The following is a 27,346-nucleotide window of genomic DNA, read 5'->3' on the forward strand; positions in this document are numbered from 1 at the left end:
TAAAATAAAAAATAAAGATATGGATATGACTTAAGATTAAGTTAAAGTGATAAGGTTTATGTTATGCATATTTTGCCTCAAGAAAAAATATTTTTAAGAAACTTAATATAACCATATTGAAGTCAGGTTTACTTCTTTTTTTTTTTTTTAAACATTTAAAAAAATTTTTCTATTTATTTATTTGACAGACTGAGATCACAAGTAGGCAGAGAGGCAGGCAAAGAGAGAGGAAGGGAAGCAGGCTCCCTGCTGAGCAGAGAGCCAGCCTGCGATCCCAGAACTCTGGGATCATGACCTGAGCGCAAGGCAGAGACTTTAACCCACTGAACCACCCAGGCACCCCAGGTTTACCTCTTTCTTAAGCAGACCATCTTATCTTCTCTTTGGAGACAAAACGCTCTAGTCTTATCATGACTGATAGAAGCATTTTATATTTGCCTTAAAAAAGTTATAGCTCACTCCATCCCTTTTAAAATGTATTCAAAATTATTTTTAAGTTTTCAGCAATCCTAAAATATTGACATACATGATGCAAAAACAACTTGTAGATTTTTCTGATGAGAAATTTCCAAAATTAAACAAACCAACCACAAAATGTGGCTCTTAGAAAGTTTTTTTTTCTTTTTCTTACTGATGTATTTGGTAATTTATTTAGGAAATCTTTTAAAGAAATCTCATAATACACTAAGTTTTTCATTAGTTCATAAAAACTCAAATGTGGTTAAAGAAACCGTTCTCTGCATTAACATATACCTGAATCGTCAGCTAATCTGCTAATTCTTTCCAAAACAGCAATGCAATCTCTTTCATCATCGCAGACTTCCCTCAATGTGTCCAGCAAACTCCGGGCCACCATTTGTCTAAAAGAAAAAAGAAAATGATATAGTGCTTAGCAGTGTTAATAAGTAATATTTAGAATTCCAAAAGGTAGACTCTACATGATTTTAAAAAATTTTTTTCTTAAGATATTTTATAACATACATACATTAAGTCACTAATCTCCTAAGTGACAAATGCCAGCATGGATTTTATTGTTAACAAGAGACTGAATATTTACCAAAATATTTTTCATCTTTAACTGAAGTGACAAATTTCTAAGGTCACTGAAAATTCTATAAAATTTCAGTTATCTTCAACTATCAAATTATAGGAAAATACACACATTCCTCATTATGTAAAATATTACCTTCACATATTTTTACTGAGATTTATACATCTATACTCAAAAAATTTAAGACTTTCAGGTTTCCCAGAAAACTGATACAGGTATCCTGGGGACCACAGTTGGAGAAACAATGCATTAGGAAGCGTCCCAATCCCCTTGAACATCACCTGGCACATAGTAGGTTTACAGCATCATCTGTTGAAAGAATAATATACTCCCCTCAGTAATCACTTTACACAAATATTAAAATTATGCCGAACACCAAAAAGGTAATGGTGTTTTTATTTGTTTTGGGTTTTTTTTTTTTGGCCAAAATGCTAACGGAGTGTCACATGCTTACTAGGATCAAGGAATAAACAATTATAAAAGAGGCCTTGGCTGTGATTATTAACAAAACATGCTGGCTGAGACTACACATGTTAATACTACTTTAAACTGAAAAACTGGATTTTCCCTATGGAAATGAACGTAGTAATTAATCCTTCCACTTCCACAAGGAAAAGAATAGGCACATACCTGTTAAACACGTTCTCACTTGCAGCATACTTGTCCAGTCTCCCCAGTGGCGTCAACATTTCATCTTGTGAGACAAAGTCCAGGGCTGAAGGTATAATAATCACATCAGACTCTGAGCTGTAGTCATCCACACCAACTATCAGAGACATCAGAAATACTCCTTATAACACTCTGAAACTAAAAAGTACCCCTTGCTTGTCTGAAGCAGCATAAGTAAGACTATCTTTAATGTTTCTGGAGTGACATAAAAGATCACAAGAGATTCTTACATCAACTCTTACATTCAAGCCATGAAAGACTCAAGGATGCTCCCTCTCCTTTTTCTATAGGTATTTCTAGTTGTCTCTAGAAACAGAGGGGACAGAGGCTATGAAAACTCAGCACAGTGTGATCACTGAGAACTTACATGTTCAATCAGAACACTAACAACTTCTAAATAAAATGTCAAACACTGGTAAAGTAAATTCTGCAATGCACTCAGAATAACTCACGTTTTAAGCAAAAGAACAAATGTAAGAATTATAGCAGACTTCTCATCAGAAACAATATAAGCCAGGAGAGAGTAAAGCATTCCTTGAAGTACTAAAAGAAAAAAGAAAAAAAAACAAACCAAAAACCAAAAACAAAACAAAACAAAAAGTCAACCTACAACTCTGTAGCCAATAAATAAACATCCTTAAAGTATCTCTGAAATTCTTTATCTTTCAAATACACAGATTTCAAACACACAAAAGCTGACAGACATCATCACTAGCAAACAAGAATTATTACAAGAATTACAAGAATTATTAAAGTCCTTCAAGCAAAAAGAAAATTACACCAACTGTACAAAAGACTTTTCTTATTTAAAAATCTCTTTGAAAGATAATTATTTAAAGTAAAAATATGTAATGCAAAAAAAAAAAAAAAGATAAAAAAATCTACTCTTAACTAGAATGAACAGAGTGGAGGTCGGTGAAATAAAATAGGTGGTGGGGATTGGGGGGGCACTTGTGATGAGCACCAGGTGTTGAATACTGAATGTGCTGATGTGCTGAATCACTGTATCGTACATCTGAAACTAATTACACTGTATGCTAACTGGAATTTAAATAAAAACTTTAAAAAAATGTACTTCGGGTTTCTAACATATATAGAAGTTAAAATGTGTGACTATAAGAGCACAAAGGCAGGAAGGGCAAAGTACACTGTTCTTACACTGTGAAGGGATAACATGTTACTTGAAGGCAGACTGTTTAAAGATGTACACTAATCAGAAACTCTACAGCAGCCATTACACATCCAAAAAAAAAAAAACCCAAACCCACCAAAGATATATAGCTAGTAAGCCAATAAGGCCATAAAATGGAATCATAAAAGATATATTCCATCCAAAAGGCAGAAAAAGAGGATAAAAGAGGAGACAGGACACACAGAAAGCTGTGAGATTTAAACCCAACCATGTCAATAACCTTGCTGAGCACAAATAGTATCAATACCCCCAATTAAAAGGCAGAGATTTTCAAACTGGATTAAAAATAACACCTAACATTAAAATCATTACTTACATAGTACAGACAACTTTTATAGTTTATGCTGATCTATAATTCATAGCACAGTATTTATTTTGAATCAGAAAGTTGTAAAAACCACTCAGATACTCTTATTTGGCCTCTGTTTTTCTCCTTCTAGTACAGGACTGTTGAGCTAGCATGACCTCAAAGGTACCTTTATGCAGGCTCTAGAATTCTATGACTATGACCAAACTGTTTCATCAGTCTCATACTTGTTAATCTTAAAGATAACCATTAAAATCATGATACTTGGTCCTTAGAAAGCCAGGACTCCTAGAATGGCGACTGTCCAACATTGCCGTGTATAAGGCAAGCTTGGAGCACTTAACTTGAAATGCAGACAGCAGGTGCCACAATCAAATACTGATTATGGAGGTTTGGGGTAATCTCCAGGAACACTCATTTTTAATAAATACCCCTACTAATTCAAATGCAAATTGTGGAACAACCATATTTAAGAAACATACTGTTAGAGGGCAACAAAACTGTATTTTGCTTCAAATTTGGACACCACTCTAACCACCACGGTTGACAATGAATGAGTTCTCTACAAAAGAAGATGTTCCACTCTGGCACAGGTAATGGTGACAATCTCCCAGAACTGTTGCCTCCTGCCAGTATCTGTGGATTCATCCTGGCCTGAACTCTCCTTTCTGAACTAATAAGATTTCTTCATCAGTTTTTGATTGGACTAATAACGCTCTGGATCTCATCTTTATGGAGACCATGAGAATTTGGTTCCCATACGACAGAGTGCACACTTAAGTCTTACTCAGTTATCTTGCAAATGTCTGCCACAGGTTACAAGAAGAGAAACATAAAAATAATCAATAAAAAAAGACTATTACCACTAACGAAAAAACCCTATAGTATATACTGAGTGATGGTACAGTAAATAACATTCTCTGATAAAACAGACAACACAGAGGTAGTAAATGTAGCTGAACAAGTTAATAAGGATCCTATAGTTTATGCAAGAACACTAACTAGATGGTGATAAATTAAAGGGTTACAATCCTTGTGAGTACTCTCTAAAATACACAAAAAAGAATAGCTAGACAGCCAATAGGGGAATTAAAATGCAATACTAAAAAATATCGTTAACCCAAAAGGAAGTCATGAAAAAAGCAACAGAGGATAAAAGAGAGAGACAGAAAAAAAAAAAAACAGACCTAATCCAACCAGACCAGTAATTACATTACATATAAGCGGACTATACACTTAAAAGCAGAGATCCCCAACTAATAAAAAAGTAACACCCAACTATAGCCTATCCACCAAAGACATAGCTTTAAAGCCAAAATTTCAACCAATAGGTTGAAAAGAATTTTTTCTTCTTTTACACCAAAGATAAAACATGGAACAGTAAGCCTAAGAAAGCCAAAGTGGTGATACCAGTATTACACAAAAGACAAAGACGAGGACCATTACTGCAGATGAAGAGAGACGTTTCATGCCTCCATACCCCACCTGAGCACCTTCTTCCTGGTTAACTAATTTCAGTTTACAGAGGCTTTGACACTATGGCAGCAGCAGCCCTTAGGGCGTCACAGCCTTAAAAACTTAGGCTCCTCCACTGATGAAGTAAGAAAAACCAGGTCATCTTTTCATGTTATTTGAAATTTCAAAGTGACCAAAAAGCATATTAAAGACAATGATCACTCTAAAATACTTTTTCAAATTACCTGACCTCCCCAAATTCCTATACTTCTTCTTCCCCGGGAAACTTACTGTCTTAGCTGAAGGGCAACCAGGATGGAGTGGAAAAAGGAAGAGGACTTGCAAGCTCTGCATGAGACAGGATTCCAAGAAACACTTAAGTGGGCAATCTTCGCTTTTTCAAAACCCCACATTTAATTATAAAATAAATGCTTCCGTGAAAAAGCTATATGACATCTTTTTTTTTAATTTTTTATTTTTTATAAACATATATTTTTATCCCCAGGGGTACAGGTCTGTGAATCACCAGGTTTACACACTTCACAGCACTCACCAAAGCACATACCCTCCCCAATGTCCATAATCCCACCCCCTTCTCCCAACCCCTCTCCCCCCATATATGACATCTTTTAAAAAAATTTTTTTTACTTACTTAAGTATTTACTTTAATTCCAGTAGAGTTAACATACAGTGTTATATTAATTTCAGGTGCACAATATAATTGATTCAATAATTCTATACGTTACTTAGTGCTCGTCATCGTAAGTGCACTCTTTAATCTTTCAATGAAAACTTGTGGGTTTTAGTGAATTCTAACAGAACCCTAATAGAAGAGAATTCCTAATAGGAATAGAACCCCAGAGGACAAACTGAAGCCTTATATTTAAGGCATCATATGACAAAGACCCAAAACATAAATTAGACTCAACAGATCCTTCTACTCCCAAATTATAAGAACCAAATGTGTTACAATACACACTAAGAGATCAAGAAAAAAATGATGAGAATGTAACAACAGAAAAATGACACTTCTCTTTGTTAACATATAAAACAGAATACTTCCCTTTGTAATAAGCTAAGAGGTCATATAGTGGAAAAGAGAAAATATCCTTACAGTTCAGGATGTATCCTCTACCTATTCTCAGCTCCTTGCTCCAGAACCAAAGGATATCCAAAGGAGCAGAAAGCAATGGCCCAATTTTTAGCTATTTTAAATTTAAGGAAAATGTAAAAGTTTAAAGTTCAACCCATGTGGAAGTTTCAAAATGATTAATTTAACCTCTACATAGTGACAGCGAACAGTGGTGTGAAAAGGATAGAGGCTCTTCAAAGTAAGACAGATCTGGGTTCAAATCTCATGTTTTGCTACTCATGAATTATATGAACGTAACACACATACCTAATTAATTTGGGTCTGCTTCCTCATCTATAAAATAAAGGGAAAGACTTTTAAGACACGCATTCTAAGATAACATCTATAAAGTCTCTAACATGGAGTCAGGCAAATGAGTAAATGTTTCCTCCCCTGTGCATTTAGGTCTGTTTCTAGATACAGAGAATCTCAATGTGGTTTCCATTTATTTTTAAATGTTTTCATCCATTTCAACCAGTAAGTAGGGCAGCCCATATACTCGGAGTGCCAAGCACTCAATAAGGAACACAGATATAAACACTAGACAAAGTACATGCATGTAAGTATGTATGTCCAGATATGTGTACACATATATACTAAGACAGACAGACAGTATAAGAATATACACAGTATGTTGTTAACTATTATATGCTTTTAGTTGTTGTAGGTCTAAATTTGCCCTGCTGAGAACAAGACTTCAAAAAATCAGGCAGTTCTTGGAAGATACACTGGAGTTGCCAAGCAGGACAGAGGGCAGGAAGAGGGCATTCCCAGCAGAGAGATCTAAGGATGGGGAGGGAGTAAAGGCAAACCATGCCATGTCTGGCAAACTGCCCAAGGACTGTAGCACAAGGCTGGACACAGGGTTCCCAAAGAAGGGAGACAGAAGAGTAGGAGAATGTGGCCAACCAAAATCAACCTAGCCTTCTAATTTTAAAAAAGTAACATTATTACATCTTGCAATATCCTCTTACCTGGCTAGAGAAGTCACACTGCCACCCTGTAATTAATGGCACAGGGATGCTAAGCAACAACTTAGTTAAATTCAACAGTTGTTACCTCTTTTGGGCGACAATTCTGGGCAGAAAATATGCCTATTCAACTGTGCTACGCTAACACTTTATTAAAATTCTCAATTATTAATTAAAACCACATTTTTTTTTAGAAGTTAAGCAAGAAGCCTTCTTTTCCAAGCCAAAGACCTTTTGCCTTTATACAGCATTCTAAGAGAACCCCAGGTATCACATTACTCCTCTCCCGATTATCGGACACCCTTAAGAAGAGGAGGAAAGAAGTATATAGGAGCCTTAGTCCCCTTTAAGAGTACAACATTCTAATTCAGTGGAGACAATCCTGGTTCTACCTGCATCACCATAAGTCCCTTTTCTATTCCTTGTTAACAGTGCTCAGACATACTACAAATTCATGCTAATTTCATGCTCTTTCAGTAAGAATTCTGAATCTACTATTCTTAAACCTTAAATTCTCAGAAGATATGCCAAATCCCTAAGTTCCCAGAACTACCCTCAAAAAATCAACCCTGTTCCTACTTTACCGTCATAAAGGTATCTGATGAACTCTGCAGCACTAAGTCAGGGGCAAAGAGTGCAGGCAGCCAGAACAAAAGCAAGGAAGAACAGTCTGAGTAGCACTCCTGACCACTGTTCTACTCTTGACCACAGATATGTTTAAAAGCACGAGAAGATACACAAGTGCTTCTCATGCTACTGCTGTTGCAAGGTATATTTTCCCAACAACACTGCCTTTAAACACCAACCACCTCAATGAAGACTCAACTACTACGGAAACAGTAACATTACAATGGTGGAGGGAAGATAAGTCCTGTACACTATACTCTATGAGCAATATAAAGGTCATTAAGGTCAATTCTGAGTACTTGGATTTTTTTCCTGACACACTCAATCCAGAACTTAAGCTTGCTATTCTCTAAAATGATTTTTCATCAAATTTCTTGAAGAGGTAGTTCCCTGCACAGCCTTCACCTCCTCCTCAAGACAAGCAATCTGGCCTATTTCTCCTTCACTCTTGGGATTCTCATCTTAAGGATCAGCAGTAATTTGCCAAAACTAGAGGGCCCTTCTTAGATCAATTGTGCTACTTCTCTACAGCACTTGACAAAGCTGATTTTCACTATCCCAATGCCCTCCTCTTAAATTCTCTTTTCTTGGGTTCTCTGGAAGTACACCATCCTGAGTATTTTTCAACCTTTCTGGACTAGTCTTATTTTTTTCTCATCGTTTTATGTAGGCAGTTTCCTTCTACTTTTGTCCTCACATTTTACACACACACACCCTCCTCTCCCTCCACCTTGAAAACGCATGGCTTCTATAATCACCTATAATGCAATAACCTCCAAAAGTCTCCTGCCCTGATGCCAGATCCATATTTGCAGGTACATCATAGAATCTCCACCTCAATGTCACATTTGTTCTAAAAATTAAACTGTCCAAACAGATCTTATAAAAATCAGCTCTTCTTTAAGGGCTTAATCCTGTGATCTTGAGTTCTCAAACATTTTTTAAAAAAAAGTAACTGTAGACTTTAAGATTTTATTTATTTATTTGACAGACACAGATCACAAGTAGGCAGAGAGGCAGGTGGCAGGTGGCAGGGGTGGGGGAGGGAAGCAGGCTCCATGCTGAGCAGAGAGCCTGATATGGGGCTCCATCCCAGGACCCTGGGATCACGACCTGAGCTGAAGGCAGAGGCTTTAACCCACCGAGCCACCCAGATGCCCATACAGTTTCCTTTTTAATATACCTTTCTGGCCCCCATCATTTAATCAGTTGCTAAGAACTATAAATTCTACTTTTAGGGGGGATGACTTTTATAAAATATTCTGTATTCCCACCTCTCAGTTCCCAACACCCTCATTCAGAGGTTCTAATGTCTTTTGCTGAGAGCAAACCAGGGCACCTGAAGCCCATGAGGGACACAAAGATTATCCTGGGAATAAATCAGATGGATGACTTGAAGGGATATCTTAGACCCCCAACTTCCAGTACTCATTGCAAAAATGTGTCTAGGAGTTTGGATCCTAAGGTTTTCCCTTTTACAATCTCCAGCCTCCACAGGACAAGTAAAGACATCTCTCTCAGCTCCACCATGTTACACTGCCCCAAGGCTGGAAAAACCTCCACTGTCAAACAGAGCCACGGAGATACTACTGGAATTGTTAAGAGATCAACTCTCTAAAGACTGTAACAAAGACATTTACAAGTCAGATATGTTTTAATTCTTTGCTTTCAAAAAACTGAAAAGACTGATAGCTCATTAAAAACATGTCTTTAAAAATTTTAGCATATAAGCTCGAAGAAATTCAAGGAAATTAGTGCTGCTAACAAAACCATTTCCATCAACTTATCTGTATCAACAAAACTTCTCAGTGCGCACAGGTCTTAAAATAAAAGGTAGAAATGGATGCTAAGTATTGTCTCATTCTGGCAAACTATATTCATCATGAATACACACGTGACTTATTTTTATTTTTTACGATTTTATTTGACAGAGAGAGGGAAAGACAGCAAGAGAGGGAACACAACAAGGGGGAGTGGGAGAGGCAGGCTTCCCACCAGGCAGGGAGCCTGATGCAGAACAGCATCCCAGGACCCTAAGATCATGACCTGAGCCTAAGGCAGATGCTTAATATCTGAGCCACCCAGGCAACCCATACATCACTTTTTAAAAAGCCCTACGCAGGGGACCTGGATGGCCCAGTTGGTTAAGTGACTTTGGCTCATGCTTCAGGCTCCCCACTGAGCAGGGGAATCGGCTTCTCCCTCTAGGTCTCCCTCTGTCCCTCCCCACGCTCATGCTCTCTCTCAAAAACAAAAACAAACAAACAAACAAAACTTAAAAAAAAATCTTTTAAAAAAGCCCCATCCATTCTGTTGAGATACCTACTCAGTAAAATTGTGTAGGAAATGGAAAGATATCAAGATAAAAAGAACAGGCTAACATTCACAACTTAAAAGTTTATTCTTGAAAATGGATGACAAAAGTCATCAAAGTGCTATGCTATGTAGATTTTTTTTTTTAAAGATTTTATTTATTTATTTGACAGACAGAGATCACAAGTAGGCAGAGAGGCAGGCAGACAGAGAGAAGAGGAAGCAGGCTCCCTGCCGAGCAGAGAGCCCGAGGCGTACTGGGATCATGACCTGAGCCGAAGGCAGAGGCTTTAACCCACTGAGCCACCCAGGCGCCCCTATGTAGATTTTTTTAAACTTTGTAACAGTTACATTTATAAGTTTTGTTTTTAAAAATAGCTATAAACTTAAAAATGCATGAAACAGTGTTTTCGAAACTATTTTAGGACGTATACAGTGAGTAACTTTGAAGACCACTACCCTCCATCACCGACTTCGTCTCCCCTCATTCTACCCCAGTTTACACATCACAGCCACTTCTATCTTCCTAAAGCTCTACTCTGTTCAATACACTCCCTGCCCTTCCTCCCCCCTCCCTCCCCGACCCCAAAACTCCCAGACAGCCAGGGTTAAGGGACTCACTTTGTCATGCTGTAATTCAAGGGACTCCGTGATCTGGCACAGCATCTTTCCCTCTTTTGCACCACCAGACTGGAGCCCATTTCCAGTCACAATTCCCACAACCCTCCTGTCCTATGTCCTTATTACATCTGTCCCACTTCTGCCCTTTTACCCTCATCTCAGTTTAAACTTACCTATTTACAAACACCATTCAGTTTCCTTTTTCTTAAGATTTTATTTATTTGAGAGCGAGCGAGCGAGCATGAAAGGGGAGAGGGTCAGAGCCAAAGCAGACCCCCCACTGAGCCCGGAGCCTGATGCAGGACTCCATCCTGAAACTCCGGGATCCTGGGGCTTCAGGAACATGATGCCAGCCAAAGGCAGTTGCTTAACCAACTTAGCTACCCAAGCACCCCTCCTCTTCTAATTAAGATCTCTTCCTCCTTTGAATCTCCCAGTCTGGGTGCCCTAGCTTTTATTCTGCCAGCAATCACAGTGTTTGAGCTGTTTTTCCTTCTTTCATTTTCTTTTGCCTGTCCCCAGTTCCAACAAAGATAAATTCCCTGAAGGCATAGACTGTCCTGTTCATTCTTTTATTACCTTAAAAAAAAAAGTCTAATGCTTCTCCTGAATAATGCACTTAATTAACATGTTAGTGAAAGGTAGCCCACAGCGATACTTGAGGGAACTAGAGTACTTCATCCTCTGCTAAGATAGTGACAAGCTCATTAGCATATTAATGCCTCTGAGAGGTACCACACCAAAGAGAATGGTTAATTTCTGGAACCTGACTTTCACCAAGCTTGATCACGACACAGCATCCTTTCATTCACCATATAGTCTCTAATAATAGCCTCTAAAATAGGGGGAAAAAAGAAACCCACAAAAAACAGACAATGCGTCCTCCCTCCTCCCATTTTTCTTCCCTTGATACTACTTAGACCACAATAAAATTTCCCAAATTTTGTCTCCCAATTCTTTACATTCTTTTTAGAAAATGAAAACAAGATGTACCTTGGAGATTTAATCAATTTTATAAAAGTCTTACCTTAAGATATGGGCTTTAAGATGGTATTTTAATAAATAAGCCAACAAATGAATAGGGAGGAAGGGGATGCTCTTCAGTAAAGCAGACTGCCGAACAGGAAATGTAAATGGATTCAAGTAAGAATCACAGACACATTCTAATACTAATGGGTAGAAGTCTGTTTGGGAATGAGGTATTTCCTCAGTGTCCAACTATTCCCCTTACTAATTATTAAAGGAAAGAACAGAATCTTTAGGTGGAGAAATCTTGCAGACATTACCTTAATCATGTGGTTAAAATTACCACCACCAATAATGGACAACTGACATCAGGTGCCTCTTGAGATGAAGCACTGAGAAAAATTACAGAACTGCTTACATAGTATTCCTGTTTAAAAAAAAAGAAAGAAAGAAAGAAAGAAAGAAAGAAAAGCCCAAAGAAAAAAAAAAGTGCAAAACCTTAGTCTAATCATGAGGAAACTATATAAAACCAGATTCTTCAAAAATATCAGTATCATGAAAGCTAAAGGCTTTCAAAGAGGCATTACAACTAAATGCAATGCTGGAGCTGGATTGGTAAAATGGTTGCCATAAAAAACATTATCAAACAACTGGTGAAATTTGAAAATGACTACTTCTTACACATTTGAATTGTATCAATGTTACATTTTGTGAATCTGATAGCTGATTATGAGAGAATGGCCTTGCTCTTAGGAGATCCAGGCTAAAGGGTCTGATTTCTAAACTTATTCTTAAAAGATGCAAAGAAGGGGCGCCTGGGTGGCTCAGTGCATTGAGCCTCTGCCTTTGGATTGGGTCATGATCCCAGGGTCCTGAGATTGAGCCCCACATCGGGCTCTCTGCTCAGCGGGGAGCCTGCTTCCTCCTCTCTCTCTGCCCGTCTCTCTGCCTGCTTGTGATCTGTCAAATAAATAAATAAAATCTTTAAAAAAACGAAGAAGATTAAGAACAATGTATATATTACATTGTGTGTGTGTGTGTGTAATGTATAGAAAAAATAGAGCTGTCTGGCAAAATGTTAACACTAGTTGGAGGTAGGTGAAGAATTTTGGGAATTAACTAGAACACCTGTGCAACTTCTCTGTGGGTCTAAAAATTTTCAATTCAATTAAATCAATTTTTCACATTTACTCTGAAAATAAATTACTTCACTATTTGACTACAATTAAGGTTTTATGACCGTATTTAGCTTAGCCAGAAAAACCACGACTCACCTTAGTAAGTATGTGCTGAAGGTCTACGGTGTGATGGGTACTATTATAGGTAAAGAGTAAAAATGTTACAGACCTTGGACTGAACAGTACAGTGCAAGGGTAGCAAATCACCGCCAGCAGGTGAAACTGGCCCCAGTCTGATCTGTGCATGGAGCAGGCAGCTATCCTTATTCATTTCTGTACTGTCTGGGGCTGTTTTCATCCTACGCAGGCAGACCTGAGTAGCTGCAACAGAGACAGCGTGGCCCAAAAACCTAAAATATTTACAGCCTGTTCCTTCACTGACTTTCCAATCCCTGGTCTAGGAATGTAGCAGAAATGTAATTAAGGCATTGCTTGGGGAAAAAAATGATTAAGAGAAACAACAGATCTGAAGGACTGTATAACATCAAGCAACAGGTATGTTGTTTCAATTTACACTTTGTGACAATGTTCACCAGATAGCCTTCCTTTAAATATAAAATATTAAAAGTTCACTAAATCCTCAGAAATGATCTTTACTGGGACATATAAAGGCATCCTATAGCATGTTTAATCTTCTAATTGAAGTTAAGCAAGAATAATTTCCTAAAGTTCATTCTATGTGAATATTCTAAAAACATTTCCCTAAAGTCTACATATAAATAGAAGAGGCATCAGTGTGTTTACCTTCTGTCAAATCAGTTACCAAGATCACGCTTCCTAAACAGTATTTGCCAGAGGAATATGCAGCACACTAAAGCCCTTGCAAGTGTGGATTTCCTATACATTATAGATGTGTTGTTTTTTCCCTTCAGTGAGTAAACATTTTCCTCATAGTCCTATTAACCCTACTAAGTTGGTAAGTAATCCTTTTCTCCATAGGTAATCCAAATATAAAATTAGAGCTAATCCAGGTCCAAATTACCACCAATCTCTAATACTACATTAAGTGGAGTCTTGATTTTATTCCAAGTTTTGAAGTTATTTCTAGCAAACACTAAGTTAATAACTAAATGTAAAAATGATTTTTATCAAGTCTTTCTGACTATAAATTTAAAACAGTATAGTTAGTTTAAATATAAATTCAGATTTTAGAATGATCACTTGATGTGATGATCAGATATATCAGATCCCATGCCACTTTTACTGCAATGACTGTCTCCCCTGTACATGAGTGTTTAAACACAAAGGGAAAGTGTGTATTTTGCTCCTAACTTTTCCATGACAAATAGGAGCAACTCAGGACAAAAATGATTTTACCTACCAAATACTTAGAGCATGTTAGTACCTTTGTGTCCTTCAGAACCTTTACGAGGTTAATGACCTAAGTAAGTGATAAATTAAGGGAAGTCAAATTGGAAGGCAGGAAGAACACAGTAGTCAAAGGTAATAAAGTAAGAAAGACTGTGTCACAGAGGTTCATTAACCTAACACTTTCAAGTTAGGGGACTGAGCAAATTATTTAACCATCAGATAAGCCTCATCTGATACCACTTTTGTAAAACTTTGCGCTTACCACAGACCTCATGGGGAGTACTGTAAGATTATAGCACATTGCCCAACACACAGTATGATAATAAATGGTAATTAAAAAAATGAAATCCAGAAATTTCTCCCACCTCTCTTTTTCAACTAAAGAGCTATGTTAGATGAGCTCTAGGAAAAGGACATCAACACCTTCAAGATCTGAATTGTATTCTAGCCACCTTGCCACCCTTATCTGGGAGACCTTGGGCTTATTACTTTCTTCTGCTTAAAGAACAATTATATAATCTGCCCTCTAGCTCTTGATTTCAGTAATTCTGGGATCACTGGCTCACTAGAGGTACAGCACAGCTCACAATTTTAGAAGTTTATGTGATTCTAGATGATATTGGCAAACAATTTTTATTTTCTTTTCAGTGTTCCAAAATTCATTGTTTATACACCACACCTAGTGCTCCATGCAATACCTGCCCTTCTTAACACCCACCAGCAGGCTCATGCAACCTCCCAACCCCCCGGCAAACCAATTTAAAATAGAAAACTCAACTTTAGTTCACCAGTATTCTTTTGCTTCCATAAAGGCTAGCCCACAAGGGCAAAATGTGCTTAGCATGATAAAAATAAAGAAGATATTGCTTCTCTTAAACCGGTGATCAATATGAAAGTAAATTTAATAATTATTCAAATATGCTTTATTGCAGTAGTACCAACAAGGCCAATGTCTAAAGAACAATCATTTAGGGTGTCTGGGTGGCCTAGTTAGTTCAGAGTCTGACTTGATTTCGGCTCAGGTCATGATCTCAGGGTTCTGAGATGCAGCCCCCTGTCCAGCCCTATTATGGATGTGGAGCCTGCTTGAGATTCTCTTTTCTCCCTCTGCCCCTCCCCTCCACGCATGCCCTCTGAAGTAAATAAATCTTAAAAAAAAAAAAAAAAAGAAAGAAAGAAAGAAAAGAAAAGAAAAGAAAAAGAAAAGAATTTAATTAAATTATTCAAACTTTCATTATTTACTATACCTTAGTTACATTATTTACTGGATCTTAGATACCCTTCCACTCACAGATTACACATATTTCAGGTATATGCCTTGTGAAATATTTATAGTTAAAATAAAATAACATCTGGGATGTCACTAAAGTACTCTGGCTGCCTCCTCTCTACTCCCCCCCCAAAAGCCCAGATGTTAGAGGTGGGTAAATGAAAGTTGAGGGTAAGGAGGGATATGATGACTCATCTGCTGTCATCTTATCTGAATGAAATTTCCCATTCAAAAAATTAAATGGCATTCAGTTAAAAAAAATCAATGTAATTCGTATTTTAAAAAAATAAAGAAAAACGTATTTGTAGAAAAAGAATGTGACAAAATCCAACATCCACTCCTAATTTCAAAAAAGCTCTCAGTAAACTCAGGGAAGTTTCTCAACCTGATAAAGGGCATTTGTGAAAAAATAATAAACTGAACCTCAAAATTCAAAACTTCTACTCCTCTAAAGACACTGCTAAAAAGAAGAGAAGTTATACACAGAAGATAGTATTTGCAAATCACATACCTGAGAAAGAACTTGTGCCTGGAATATATAAAGAACTCCCAAAATTTAGTAAGAGAACAAATACCCAATGAAAGAATGAGCAAAAGATTTGAACAGGCACTTCATCAAAGACATATAGATGGCAAATGAGCACAGGAAAATATGAGCATTATTAGTCATTAAGGAAATACAAATTCAAACTACAAAAAACCAAAAAAACCAAAACAACCCAAACCACTATACATACTTAAGAGGACAGCTAGAATGAAGACTGCCCACACCAAACGCTGGCAAGGGTATGGAGCACCGGGAACTCTTACACACCACGGGTGGGAGTGTAAAATGGTACAACCACTTTGGAAAACAGTTTGGCAGTTCCTTAAAAAGGGAGACAGCCATTCTACTCCTAGATACATACCCAAGAGAAAGACCATATGTGTCCACACAAAGACTTGTACATGAATGCTCACCAGAGCTTTATTTCTAACAGCCCAAAACTGGAATCATTCCAAGTGTCCATCAAAGTTTTGAGGACAGAGAAGAGCTGAGAAAAAAGAAGTTTTTCTGCTCAAGAAGTTATCTACTCAAGATAATAAGTGAATAAACAGCAATGGGCAGAATCTGAATGCAGGCCTAATGTTTACAAAACCAAGTGCTCTTTCCTCTGCACAGAATTAGACTGAGATTGGGGCAACTGACTGGCTCACTCAAGTCATGATCCCAGGATCTAGGCCCCACGTGGGGCTCCCCGCTGAGCAGTGAGTCTGCTTCTCCGTCTCCCTCTCTGCCCACTTGTGCACGCACACTCTCAACTAAATAAATAAAATCTTAAAAAAGGAACTACACTGAGATGTGTTCCAGAATTACAGCATGATAAATGCTCAAACACCAACTTGACACCAAGTAGGCCAGAGAACAAGTCTGCTACCAAGTCTAGGAGGGTAAAGAGCTAAGAACACTTAACTGAACAGTCAGGAGGATCGAAGGATGGATCTGGAGAAGGGGGACCTTAGGTGACCTGCCAGCTGAAAGATCAGTGCAGAAGTGCCTGCTTCAGAACTTAGAGGGAATATAGGCCTTTTAACCTCTTAACCTTAGCCCAAACCCCACAGATGTGCCACCACTCCTCCCCCAAAACATTTAATTAGGTTTATTTTCAGATCCAAGTTAAATGCAAAGTAACATTTTTTTTTCTAAAGATTCTATTTATTTATTTGACAGAGAGATCACAAGGAGGCAGAGAGGCAGGCAGAGAGAGAGGGAGGAAGCAGGTTCCCTGATGAGCAGAGAGCCCGATGTGGGGCTCAATCCCAGGACCCTGAGACCATGACCTGAGCTGAAGGCAGAAGCAAAGTAACACTTTAATTCAGCCCACTCCATCATGTAGCTGATGGCAAAAATTCTTTGCCATCAGGAGAGACAAATCTCAAAGCAAAATAAAAGGCGAACAGAGGAGTGAATAGTTTAAAATATAAGTTCTTTGTATTGATGGGATGAGGAACTGAGGCAAAAGTACCAGAAATAATAAACCAGTGATCAAATGTGGCAAACTAATCAACTTTACCCAGCAAGGGCTGTTCATCTTTCCCCCAAGTCATGCAGATACAAGTCCAGGCAGCTGTGCATATTTACAAAAAAGGTTTTCTCCTTTTATCTTAAGACAAAAAACAAAAAACAAAACAAAACAAAAAAAAAAAAAAAAAGAAAGAAAAGAAAAAGAAAAAAAGAAAAAAAAGAAAAAAAAATTCTGCAGAGAATTGTTACCCAACACATCATTAACTGATTCTATATACATGGGGGTACCACTAAAACCAATTTTAAACATGCTTTTCTAGGATATTAATTATATTATCTCTAAATAAAGACTTTTCCTGTGTAGTCTTGTTGGTAGCAATCAAAATATGCTATCAAGTCTCATGACTCACTCTTCCAAATCCCCATTTAACAACAGTTCTAAATATTATGGCTTTCAAGGGCACCTTCCTACAGCTTTTTAATTGATTCCCCGGCTGCTACTACACACAGCCCTAATTTTTTCCTCCTTACTTCCCTTAGCTGGCAAGGACATTAAGAATCTTATCAAAACTAGTTTTCAAAAGTAGTCCGAGGGCCCAGAGACTCTTTGAAAGAAGTATAGTCCGAGCAAATATACCCAGTTAGTCCCGGATCCATCCTTAATTCACTCTAATCCAATAGTGCCCTCAAACCTGAAAAAGAATATAGTGTAAAAATTTTCCAAAACTTCTTCGAATATGAACAATTCTGCGGTATGGCATATGACGTAACATAGCTCCAAAGGCTCTTCGACGTCACGCTAGTTACAGCTGAAAGAAAAGTTAACATAAACACTAAATAAGCTATATTACACCCAAGCTTCATCCGAATGACCTCTCGGTTAAATCAAACCACATACAGCACGCTAGATTAATCCTCAAGGGTATTTTAAGCATGGGTTCAAACAAACTGCCTATACAACAGGCTTGGGCTGCTGCTCAATGCTGTAAACTAAGCGATTTAAGAAAAGAAAGTATTTCCAATAAATATTTAGAACCAGGAGGCCTACCTTAAAATTCTGACTGGTAGTTAAGGAGTTTCATTTCCTGAGAAAATAATTTAGTCCCTTGCACGTCGGCTAACTTATCAGAATACAACAGCCTTCTAACTCATCCAATCTTACAGAAGATTACTATAAGCCCTATCTCACCTATTTTAGAAATCCAGCAAATGGAATGTAAATCTAAAATGCATCCTTGAAAACTGGTAATAGAAATTTAAAATCTCTCTCTTTGAAAGTCTACCTGAAATTTTGCATGGCCTCCCATTATTCAAGAAACAGGATTTCCCCAGTACTCTGAAGTCACTCTGCTGAGATACCTATTCAAATGGGTGTCACTGGCTTTCTTTCACTTTGAAATTCAAAGTATGTTTCATGGTACAGTATGGAAAGTACCACTTTTAACCTATGACAAACTTAACAGTACCTAGTCATTTCATTTACTTACCTTTATGACCTTCTGCTATGTACATACAAAGCACCATTTTTCACATACTAGGATTTCATTTCTTTTTCTCAAGGCTATGAGCCAAGTCAGTCTTTGACCAACCTTTTCTCCATTCTGCCCACTTTTCTATGGGCTCTGTACAGACACTTTGGGACTTAAACCAAAACAAAAGACCTAAGATTCTTATAAAGGTCTGGCAATGCCCCCCTCACTTCAAAATCCAGACCACACCCAAGTCCTCTCCTAGTCTCCATAGCAACAGATCACCTGTACTATTATATTTACTCTCTTTTTGTCTAGGTTCTGCATTTAGGAAAGACAACCAAGACTCTGGAGTTTGGCCAGAAAGTGATGTCTTCCCATCACAAGGGCTGATTTAGACCTAGCTTGGCTGAAGCAGCAGGAACTGGTACACAACTACTCCGGAAGCAGGCTTCCATACCAGAACTGCGTGAGACAGAAAATCGGCTCATATGATAACGTTCCCATTGTAGGGGTAGCCCAAGATCCATTCTTTCCGACATTCCTGGTCCTCCATCTTCTCCAGGATGTGACAAGCTTTCTCATTCTCTCTCACCCTTGACCTAGGCACCATAGCCAGATTTCCCCCTCATTCTTTCTCCCTTCACAATAAACAGCAAGTGGTCCTTCAACTGGCCACATGTTCAAAGATCCTTTGTTTCTAAATATTCCGGGTAAAGATACCTGTGAAACCATAGCAACTGAAAAAAACAAAACAAAACAAAAAAAAACAATTATTCTAACAAAGTCTTCAACCAATTTATAAATATGCAAATAAACTATGCCTTCAGATGTCTATTTTATCCTAAATTAAACCTTTAATAAGTTAATTGCAAGCATCAGCAGAATCTATAATTACATTAATTCTGTAGTGTAATTTTCAACATCAGTATTTCCTTTTCTGTTCTTTAAGCTTCCCTTCCTCTTCAGTCCTAAGCACCACCATATAATAGTACTATTTACCGAGTACTGTTCTAAGTGCTTTCTGTGCGTTCATTTACAGAAGCCTCTAAACAACTCTAAACAGGCAATACCTATTATGCCTATCGACAAATGACAACTTCAGCATCTGGACCAGGTTAAGTAAGCTGTACGAGTCTGTCCAAAATGACAATACCAAAACTGGAACAAAACAATCTGGCTTCGGAGTTTTGTCTATTAACTACTGAGGTTCACTGCCTCTGATATCCTCATTATCACACTTACACTAAAACTGCTTGTAAACCACTAGGGGGCATAGACTGTGGCCATCCTTTGCAGAGCTATATCCTCAGTACACAGAAGTCTTGAGGCTTATGAATAAACCATTGTTGAGTTCTTCACAGGTGTGCTTTCCCCTCTAGACTGTGCTCCTTTAGGGTCAATGAGGAAACGCACACCACAGGTCATGCTCTACATGCATGGCATCTCGGTGAAAAAAGAATAGGCAGAAGTCCTTCCTTCACACATTCCTAAACACCTGCTGAGTGACGTTTCTTCTATTTATAAAGTCTTGAACATAATTACAGGAATGAGAAGCCCCTGTTGGAGATAACAATCAAAGCCACCTTTCCAATCCTAATTCTGCAAGCAATCAATGGCTGCCTTGAATAACCTTTCAAACTTGCTAGCAGGCACAACATATGACATCAGGTGAAATGTAGAAGCTGTCCTTCACTACATTAGCACTGCTCCCTTTAAGAGAATTTTTTTTTTTTTAATAAACAAGCCCGAGTTAGCAAAAGTTAATTCTGCATATGGTTAATTTGCTTTAAAAACGATTACTCTTTTCAGAGAACCCTTCTGAATAGTAAATTCCCCCTTACTTCACTCAAAACATCTAGGAATTTAAAAATTAAGCTTAATTTGGCCAAGGAAAAAACCACATTAGACGACACTAAGGATTAACGACCCGGTATTTAAAAGAGCAATTTCAAACTGCAACCATCTCTGAATTACTTACCTAAGTATTAGCCACAGTAAATCTCAGCATCGGGCAGACTTTCCCCTAAATACACCACAAATTCTACCGTGGTTATCATTTCAACGCAGAACCATTTCCAAATTATCTTCTGATGCTTAGAAAAGCACACACGAAATAAACAAATTCCTTTCTAAATTATCAGTTCCTTCCTGACACTATTCTGGACACAATGTCAAAGTTTGTGTGTGTGTGTGTGTGTGTGTGTTTTTTTGTTTTGTTTTGTTTTTGTTTTTTTTTGCTTTTTTAAACAAAAGATCGACTCTCTTAAAACTTCCCTTTCTCAAAGAAAAGCTGAAACTGTAGTATTTAGGGAGGTCTGGGTGACTGGCGAACGTACATGCGTTAAAGAAATACTCTCTCCCAACCTAGTAACTCCTGATGAGGCCACACCTTCTATCCTTCCCGTAATCCACAAATCACAGGAGGGTGTCGAGGCAATCTAAAAACTGCTCCGGGCTAAAGGGAAATTTACAGGTACGTCGTCTCCACACCGGGAGAGCCCGGGTAACTGACCCGAGGCGGCGGAACCGGGACCAGGCTCCCCTACAGCTGGCCGCCGAGTGATACTTGCGAGCAACTCTAAGAAAACACACCTTCCTTCTCGGAGCCTCTTCCTGAGGGGAGAGGCGGGGAGGGGAGTGGTGGTCCGCGAAGGGCCCCCCACCGGGAACAAGCACACCCCAAATGCCCATTTCACATTTCAGCCCCGCCACTCTCTCCTCCCGAAACAGACGCCGAGCGGGCCCCGAGCCCACAGGCACCCGGGGGGTGATGCGAGGGTGGGCGACGCGGCGGGGCCCGAGCTCGGGCGTCAGACAGGGCATCTCTCGCCGCCCGCGGACCCGGGAGCGCCGTGCCCTTCCCGAAGAGCAAAGCTCCCTCCGGTTCACGGCCCCCGCCGGCCCAGGGCCACGCCTCGCCGAGCCCGGTCCCCGCCGGCCGGGCCCAGGCCGCCGCCGCCGCCCGCCCTTCCTTCCCGGCCGCTCCCCGCGGGCCGCCGGAGCCGCGACAGCGCGGCGGGCGCACTCACATCCGTCCGCGTCCTCCTGCAGGTCCTCCTGGAGCAGCGAGAGGTCTGCGCCGAGGGGAGAGAAGAAAGGCCCGGTCAGCGCCCCCGGGACCCGGCACGCCGCCCCCGCCGCCCGCCCTCCCGGCCCCGCGGCGCCTCCCCGCGCCAATACCCCGCGCCGGCCGCGAGTCGGGGCGGCGGCGGCGGCGGCGGCGGGCGGCTGGCGGGCGGACGCGGGGAGGAGGCGCCGCCGCCGCCGCCGCCGCCCGGAGGACAGGGGGCCACGTACCCGCCATCTTGTGGTCGCCCCCTCCTCCTCGGTCTCCCGGGGATCCGGGGCTACATGGAGCGGCGCGAGCCGGGGAGTCGGGGAGCGCGCGCGGGAGGGGCGGCAAGGAGGAGGGACGGGCCGGCGGGGACGCGCACGCGCGGGCACGCGCGGGGCGGGCCGAGAGCCCGGGCCTGGGCCGCGGGCGGAGCGGCTCCCGGACGCCGAAGGGCGGGCGGGCGCCGCGAGCCCCGGGCCTCGCCCCGCCTCGCCCCGCCTCGCCCCGCCGCTCCGCGCGGCTCCCGGGCGGCGGGCGCTCCCTCCTCCCGCCTCCCTCGCTCCCGGCCCGGCCCGGCGGCGCGCGCTCACACCCTCGGCCGGAGGCGCCCTCACGCCGAGCGCTGCGACGGGCGCGCGCGAGCTGCCGCCGGCCCGGGACCCTGCGGCGTGTGCCCGGAACCGGGCCCGGGTGGGGCCTCCCGCGGCCCGGCAGGCTTTATTGGGTCACCGGCCTCGCCCACAGCCTCGTCGGCCGCGGCCCTTCTTCGCGGGCTCGCCGTTCGCCGCCCCCGCGCCCCCTTCCCAGGGCTTGCACGTACGTCGTCGGCGATCCGAGGCCCCGCGGAGGCCGAGGGTCCCACCCTCCGGGTGGAGGAAGCGCCGCCTCCCCGCGCGCCGGGGGCCCTCGCGAAGTGGCTGGTAACAAAGCCCAGGGCTCGGCTGTACCGCGGTTGAGTGATAAAGTCATCCTAGTGTAGCCCACTTTCCCACCCGGCGCGTGTCTAAGTCCGAGGCACGGATTATTGCTCCCGTGGCCTGCCCTTCGTGCGCTGGCAAAGTGGGAAATGCTCGGGCAAGTGCGCCGGCGGACCCGGGTTCAGATCCCGATTCTGCCGTTTACTTAGGTGTGTAACCCGTTTGTAAATGAAGGCTGACACCTGGCTCAGGATTCCTGGGATCGATGAAGAATGAGGAACCCAGCATGTTACTTCTTAGTTTAAATAATTTCGTGAGCACCTGATGGGCACGGCTGAAATCACTATTACTAATTTTATTACTCCCGCTTTTTTTTTTTTTTTTAAACATGTGTTAAGTGATTAGCCCAAAAGCCAAGCGGAGGCTGAATCCAGGTTTTCTGACTCCATTTCGCACTGCCCTGCCTCCAAGACTAATCTATTCCAGCTCCACCTGAGGCCTCCAAAATGTTAATCTCCCGAAGTGGAGAACAAAACATCCAGTTGTTTAATTGACGCCGTATTGACAGGTCTGGCTTCAGGAAGAGGACAGGGAATTCTGAATCATCAGCTTGTCCCTTTCTGTATTTGGTCTTCACCAAGGACACTATCGACTGATCCTTGAACTATGCAGGTTTGAACCGTACGTAGATTTTTAAAAACAAATACATTAGAAAAATTTGGGGAGATTTGCAACGATTTGAAAAAACTAAAACAGCATAGCCTAGAAATAGCGGAAAAAGAAAAAGTTAGGTATTATTGTAAGAATGCAGGATACACATATTAGACACAGATCAACTAACCGGGTTATTGGTTAAGGCTTCGAGTCAACAGTAGGCTATAAACAGTTAAGTTTTGGGGAGTCAGAAGTTTCACATAGATTTTTGACCGCAAGGGGGTGGGCATCTTATCCCATTGTATTGGCATTTAATGCCATTGAGAATCCGACTAAGGATCAGATCGATTCTCTGAAATTCATAATTCTGTGTAATAAAATGGGTCCCACATCGCTATTCTAAAAACTTCCCTCAGCTATGACAAGGTGGACCACAGATTTCTAAAAGCAAATAAAAATCAGAGTAGAATCTATTACTCCAGATGTGTGTCTAATTTTCTCAAATACAGAATAATAAAAACTAAAGGCCAAACTCATAGCCTATTTTTTTCTTTCCCTTGCAGAATGCCCTTTTGTGAATTCAGCTGACACCAATTCTCAAATGACAGCTGGAAATTCACAAACTATTAAGAGAAACCAGCCTCAGTTGATTCAGTCCATGAGAGTTCTGCCCTGCTTGCGAATATTTGTCTTGTTGACCACCTACTGTTTTTAGCAGTTCTGCGTAGAAAGGAGGAGGGGAGAGGATTTGGCTCTTGGCACTAAGCTGGTGATTTTGCAAGAACACAAAACCTACAGAGTATCTACTATACTTCAGCCCTGCTTATACAAAGACAACGAAAACTGGGCAATCTACCCAGAAGTCAGGTTTATTATAGTGCTCAGGGATGATGGGAAAACAGAGATTATGTACCAATTGCTAACCTGGGGTACCAAAAGACGAAGGAACTCTGCTTTTGGTAGCTAGGCCTCAGTAAACTTCATCTCACTATTGTCTGGGAAGGCAGCAAAGGAGACGTCTGTGTGTAATTCTGTCCATTTTCTTCAAGAACTATGCATTTGTTATCCTACCTGCTTTACATGTTACTACAGACCCTTTTAGGCAGTGTGGTTTTTAGACATTTCGGTGAGGATTTCCTTATTCACAGTTCAGCGTAAGTACATATGTTTTACATTTGATTTTCTTTCTCCACTTCTGTCATAAAGATAAGATAAATGGTTATTTTATTTTTTAAAAGATTTTATTAATTTATTCAACACACAGAGAGAGTATAAGCAAGAGGAGCAGCAGAAGGAGAGGGAGAAGCAGGCTCCCTGCAGAGCAGAGAGCCTGATGTAGGACTTGATCCCAGTACCCTGGGATCATGACCTGAGCTGAAGGTAGATGCCCAACCGACTGAGCCACCTGGGCACCCCAAGATAAATGGTTTTTAAACCGGAACTTAACAAAATTCACTCTATCCCCTCCTTATAAAAAATGGTATCTAAACAAAGAATGCAGTTATTTTCCTGTATACCCTTACCCCAATTTCACTTATAATGTAGCCTGTGGGTCCCAGAAGCTGTTATTGGTGGTAAGAGCACAACAGGAAGTGTCAACTCTGAGCCTATTTTCCACTGAAATCTGTAAAATAGAGGGAATGTCACAAATCAATTTTCTTTAAAAGGTTTTTTTTTCTTTTTTAAGTAATCTCTAGCCCAAACATGGGGCTCAAACATACAACCTGGAGATCAAGAGTCATGTGTTTCTCCAACTGAGCTAGCCAGCACCCTACAAGTCCATTTAAAAAAAAAAATTATTTATTTATTTATTTGACCGATAGAGATCCCAAGTAGGCAGAAAGGCAGGCAGAGAGAGAGAGGGAAGCAGGCTCCCTGCTGAGCAGAGAGCACGATGATGCACAGGGCTCGATCCCAGGACCCCGGGATCATGACTGGAACCGAAGGCAGAGGCTTTAACCCACTGAGCCACCCAGGCGCCCCACAAGTCCATTTTTTAAAAAGTGTTATCTGAGGAGCACCTGGGTGGCTCAGTGGATTAAGTGTTTGCCTTCAGCTGAGGTCATGATCCCGGGGTACTGGGATTGAGTCTCTCATCGGGCTCCCTGCTTGGTGGAAGCCTGCTGCTTCCCCTCCCACTCTCCCTGCTTGTGTCCACTCTCTCACTGTCTCTCTCTCTCTCTCTATCTCTGTGTCAAATAAACAAATAAAGTCTTTAAAAAAGTATTATCTGAGTTTGTGGCTACAAAGCCCTGGATTTTTCAGAGTAAGTACTCTTTTAAATACTCGTGAAAACTTCCATTAGTTGCCAAGGAGCCTTGGAAATGGGTGTATTTGGCTCTTCAAAAACAAACACAATAAATATCAGGGGAAAATATTACCAGTTTAAAAAACCTACCTGGCATTGCGTGAGGCTATCCCATTAATTTTTGTATCGATAATTGAACCGTTTACTGTTTTCTTCAAAATGTTCATTCCCAAAGCCGAGAAGGTATAACAGGTAGATTTATTAGTTATTGTTTTGAACAGTAAAAAAAAAAAAAGGATCAGTCTGAAAATGGAGAAATACTTATAAGAGAAAGTACTTTTTAAACAAATGTTTAATATTCATTTTTATTCATCTCTGTGTTTTTGGGAGCCAGGTGGATGAGCTGTCCCTCATAGACTGCCATTCCCCAGTAAAAAGACCAAACATTTTCCTCTTTTTTTTCTAATTGCCCCAATTAATCTCTTATTGAAAGCTTCCTTTATACATTCTGGTAAGTTGTATGAAGGTAAATATTTGTGTACAATTTTTCTTATCTCTTTGTTCCCTTGCCTTTTCTAGCCTCTTTTAAAGTTCTGTGTCAAGGGATGCCTGGGTGGCTCAGTTGGTTAAGCAGCTGCCTTCGGCTCAGGTCATGATCCCAGCGTCCTGGGATCGAGTCCCACATCGGGCTCCTTGCTCAGCAGGGAGCCTGCTTCTCCCTCTGCCTCTGTCTGCCATTCTGTCTGCCTGTGCTTGCTCTCTTTCCCTCTCTCCCTCTGATAAATAAATAAAATCTTAAAAAAAAATTAAAAAAAAAAAAAAAAAAAAAAAAAAGTTCTGTGTCAAGGTGACCTTCCAAAACGTGAAAACTTAGCCTTTCCTAGATCTTTCATAATTTGGTTTTGTTTTTCAAAGACAACGGATCTCTTTTTACTCACATCAGCTAACGATACATTTTCTCAGACCATGCTGAAAAAGAAAGAATAGAGGAGGAAGTCAGCAGTCAGCCATGATATAAAATGAGCCCCATCAGAGTCATCCCTATTCAAGCTCTTCTTTCTCTATTTACAAGAGTTGAAGGCTGCCTATGGAATGTGGCAGAACAGAAGCTCCTTCTCAGTCAGGGTCAGCAGCTACTGCAAGTCTGAGCACAGGCTTGTTCTGAATAGAATAGAGCATCCTGTTGGAACCACTACCGTAAAATAAGTAGAAAACGTTAGTAGAGCCCAAGGGATTCTTCCCTGAGAATGTAGTTATTTCAGTCAAGGTAGAGCAGCCTCTACAATTTGCTTCCCAATGTTTAAATTTATGGTAAATCCTAAAATGTGAAAATGGCGAGCAACGAGTACATTAGAATAGCAGCGTTAATTTCCTTTGTGCCTCTCTCTTAAAATGCTGAAAACGTTAGCTGTGGTTCAAAGCAATCTGGAAGAGTCTACCCCACAGAGGATGTGCTGACAAAATGTTTATTCTTCTAAACCCGGACGCATGAGTCCAGCTGAATCAGGAGAAGACCATAGGTAAACCACATACTGAAACCCAGATAAACTCCTCGAATAAACCATACCTTGATTTATTCACTTCACAGTAATACTGCTCTGTGGGTCTATGGTTCAGAACAAATTGCTTTCACTCTAATTTCGCTTCTGTGTAACTCTTTGGAACCAATTGCTTGTGTTCCTGGTCTTTGATGCCTTAATTTGATTAAAAAAATTTAAAAAAATTAAAAAATTAGCACAGTGATACAATGCGATTCGTACATAAGAGAGCCAATCCGTTTTTTAAACTGTTTATTTTGAAATAATTTCAGATTTACAGGAGGTCGCAAAACATGGACAGGGATGTCCTGTGTACCCTCCGCTCCATTTCCTCCAATGGTAATACAGTGCATTTGGCAACATTTTTGAATTCTATGTGTCAGATAGTATGCTG

The 27,346-nt window shown here is 40.6% G+C and overlaps 1 protein-coding gene across 7 annotated transcripts in view; it reads right to left on the reverse strand.

The window, feature by feature from the left end:
- PPP4R1 (protein phosphatase 4 regulatory subunit 1) overlaps nucleotides 1-22,451 on the reverse strand; it is a 61,582-nt gene extending 39,131 nt beyond the window's left edge. For 2 of the 7 annotated variants that reach the window (XM_032309377.1, XM_032309383.1), the window contains exons 1-4: nucleotides 21,838-21,941; nucleotides 21,570-21,614; nucleotides 1,682-1,817; nucleotides 754-860 (exon numbers count right to left, since the gene is read on the reverse strand). In XM_032309377.1, the coding sequence (XP_032165268.1) occupies nucleotides 754-860; nucleotides 1,682-1,817; nucleotides 21,570-21,614; nucleotides 21,838-21,844 (295 nt within the window). In that variant the 5' untranslated portion in view covers nucleotides 21,845-21,941. Of the gene's footprint in view, nucleotides 1-753; nucleotides 861-1,681; nucleotides 1,818-1,950; nucleotides 1,969-3,228; nucleotides 4,267-21,569; nucleotides 21,615-21,837; nucleotides 21,942-22,187; nucleotides 22,223-22,415 lie in introns of those variants that run through there. The other 5 variants (XM_032309379.1, XM_032309381.1, XM_032309378.1 and 2 more) reach the window with 5 other exon arrangements.
- Nucleotides 22,452-27,346: the final 4,895 nt, after the last annotated feature.

Source organism: Mustela erminea, chromosome 13, assembly GCF_009829155.1.
Source record: "Mustela erminea isolate mMusErm1 chromosome 13, mMusErm1.Pri, whole genome shotgun sequence".
Classification (NCBI taxonomy): Eukaryota; Metazoa; Chordata; class Mammalia; order Carnivora; family Mustelidae; genus Mustela; species Mustela erminea.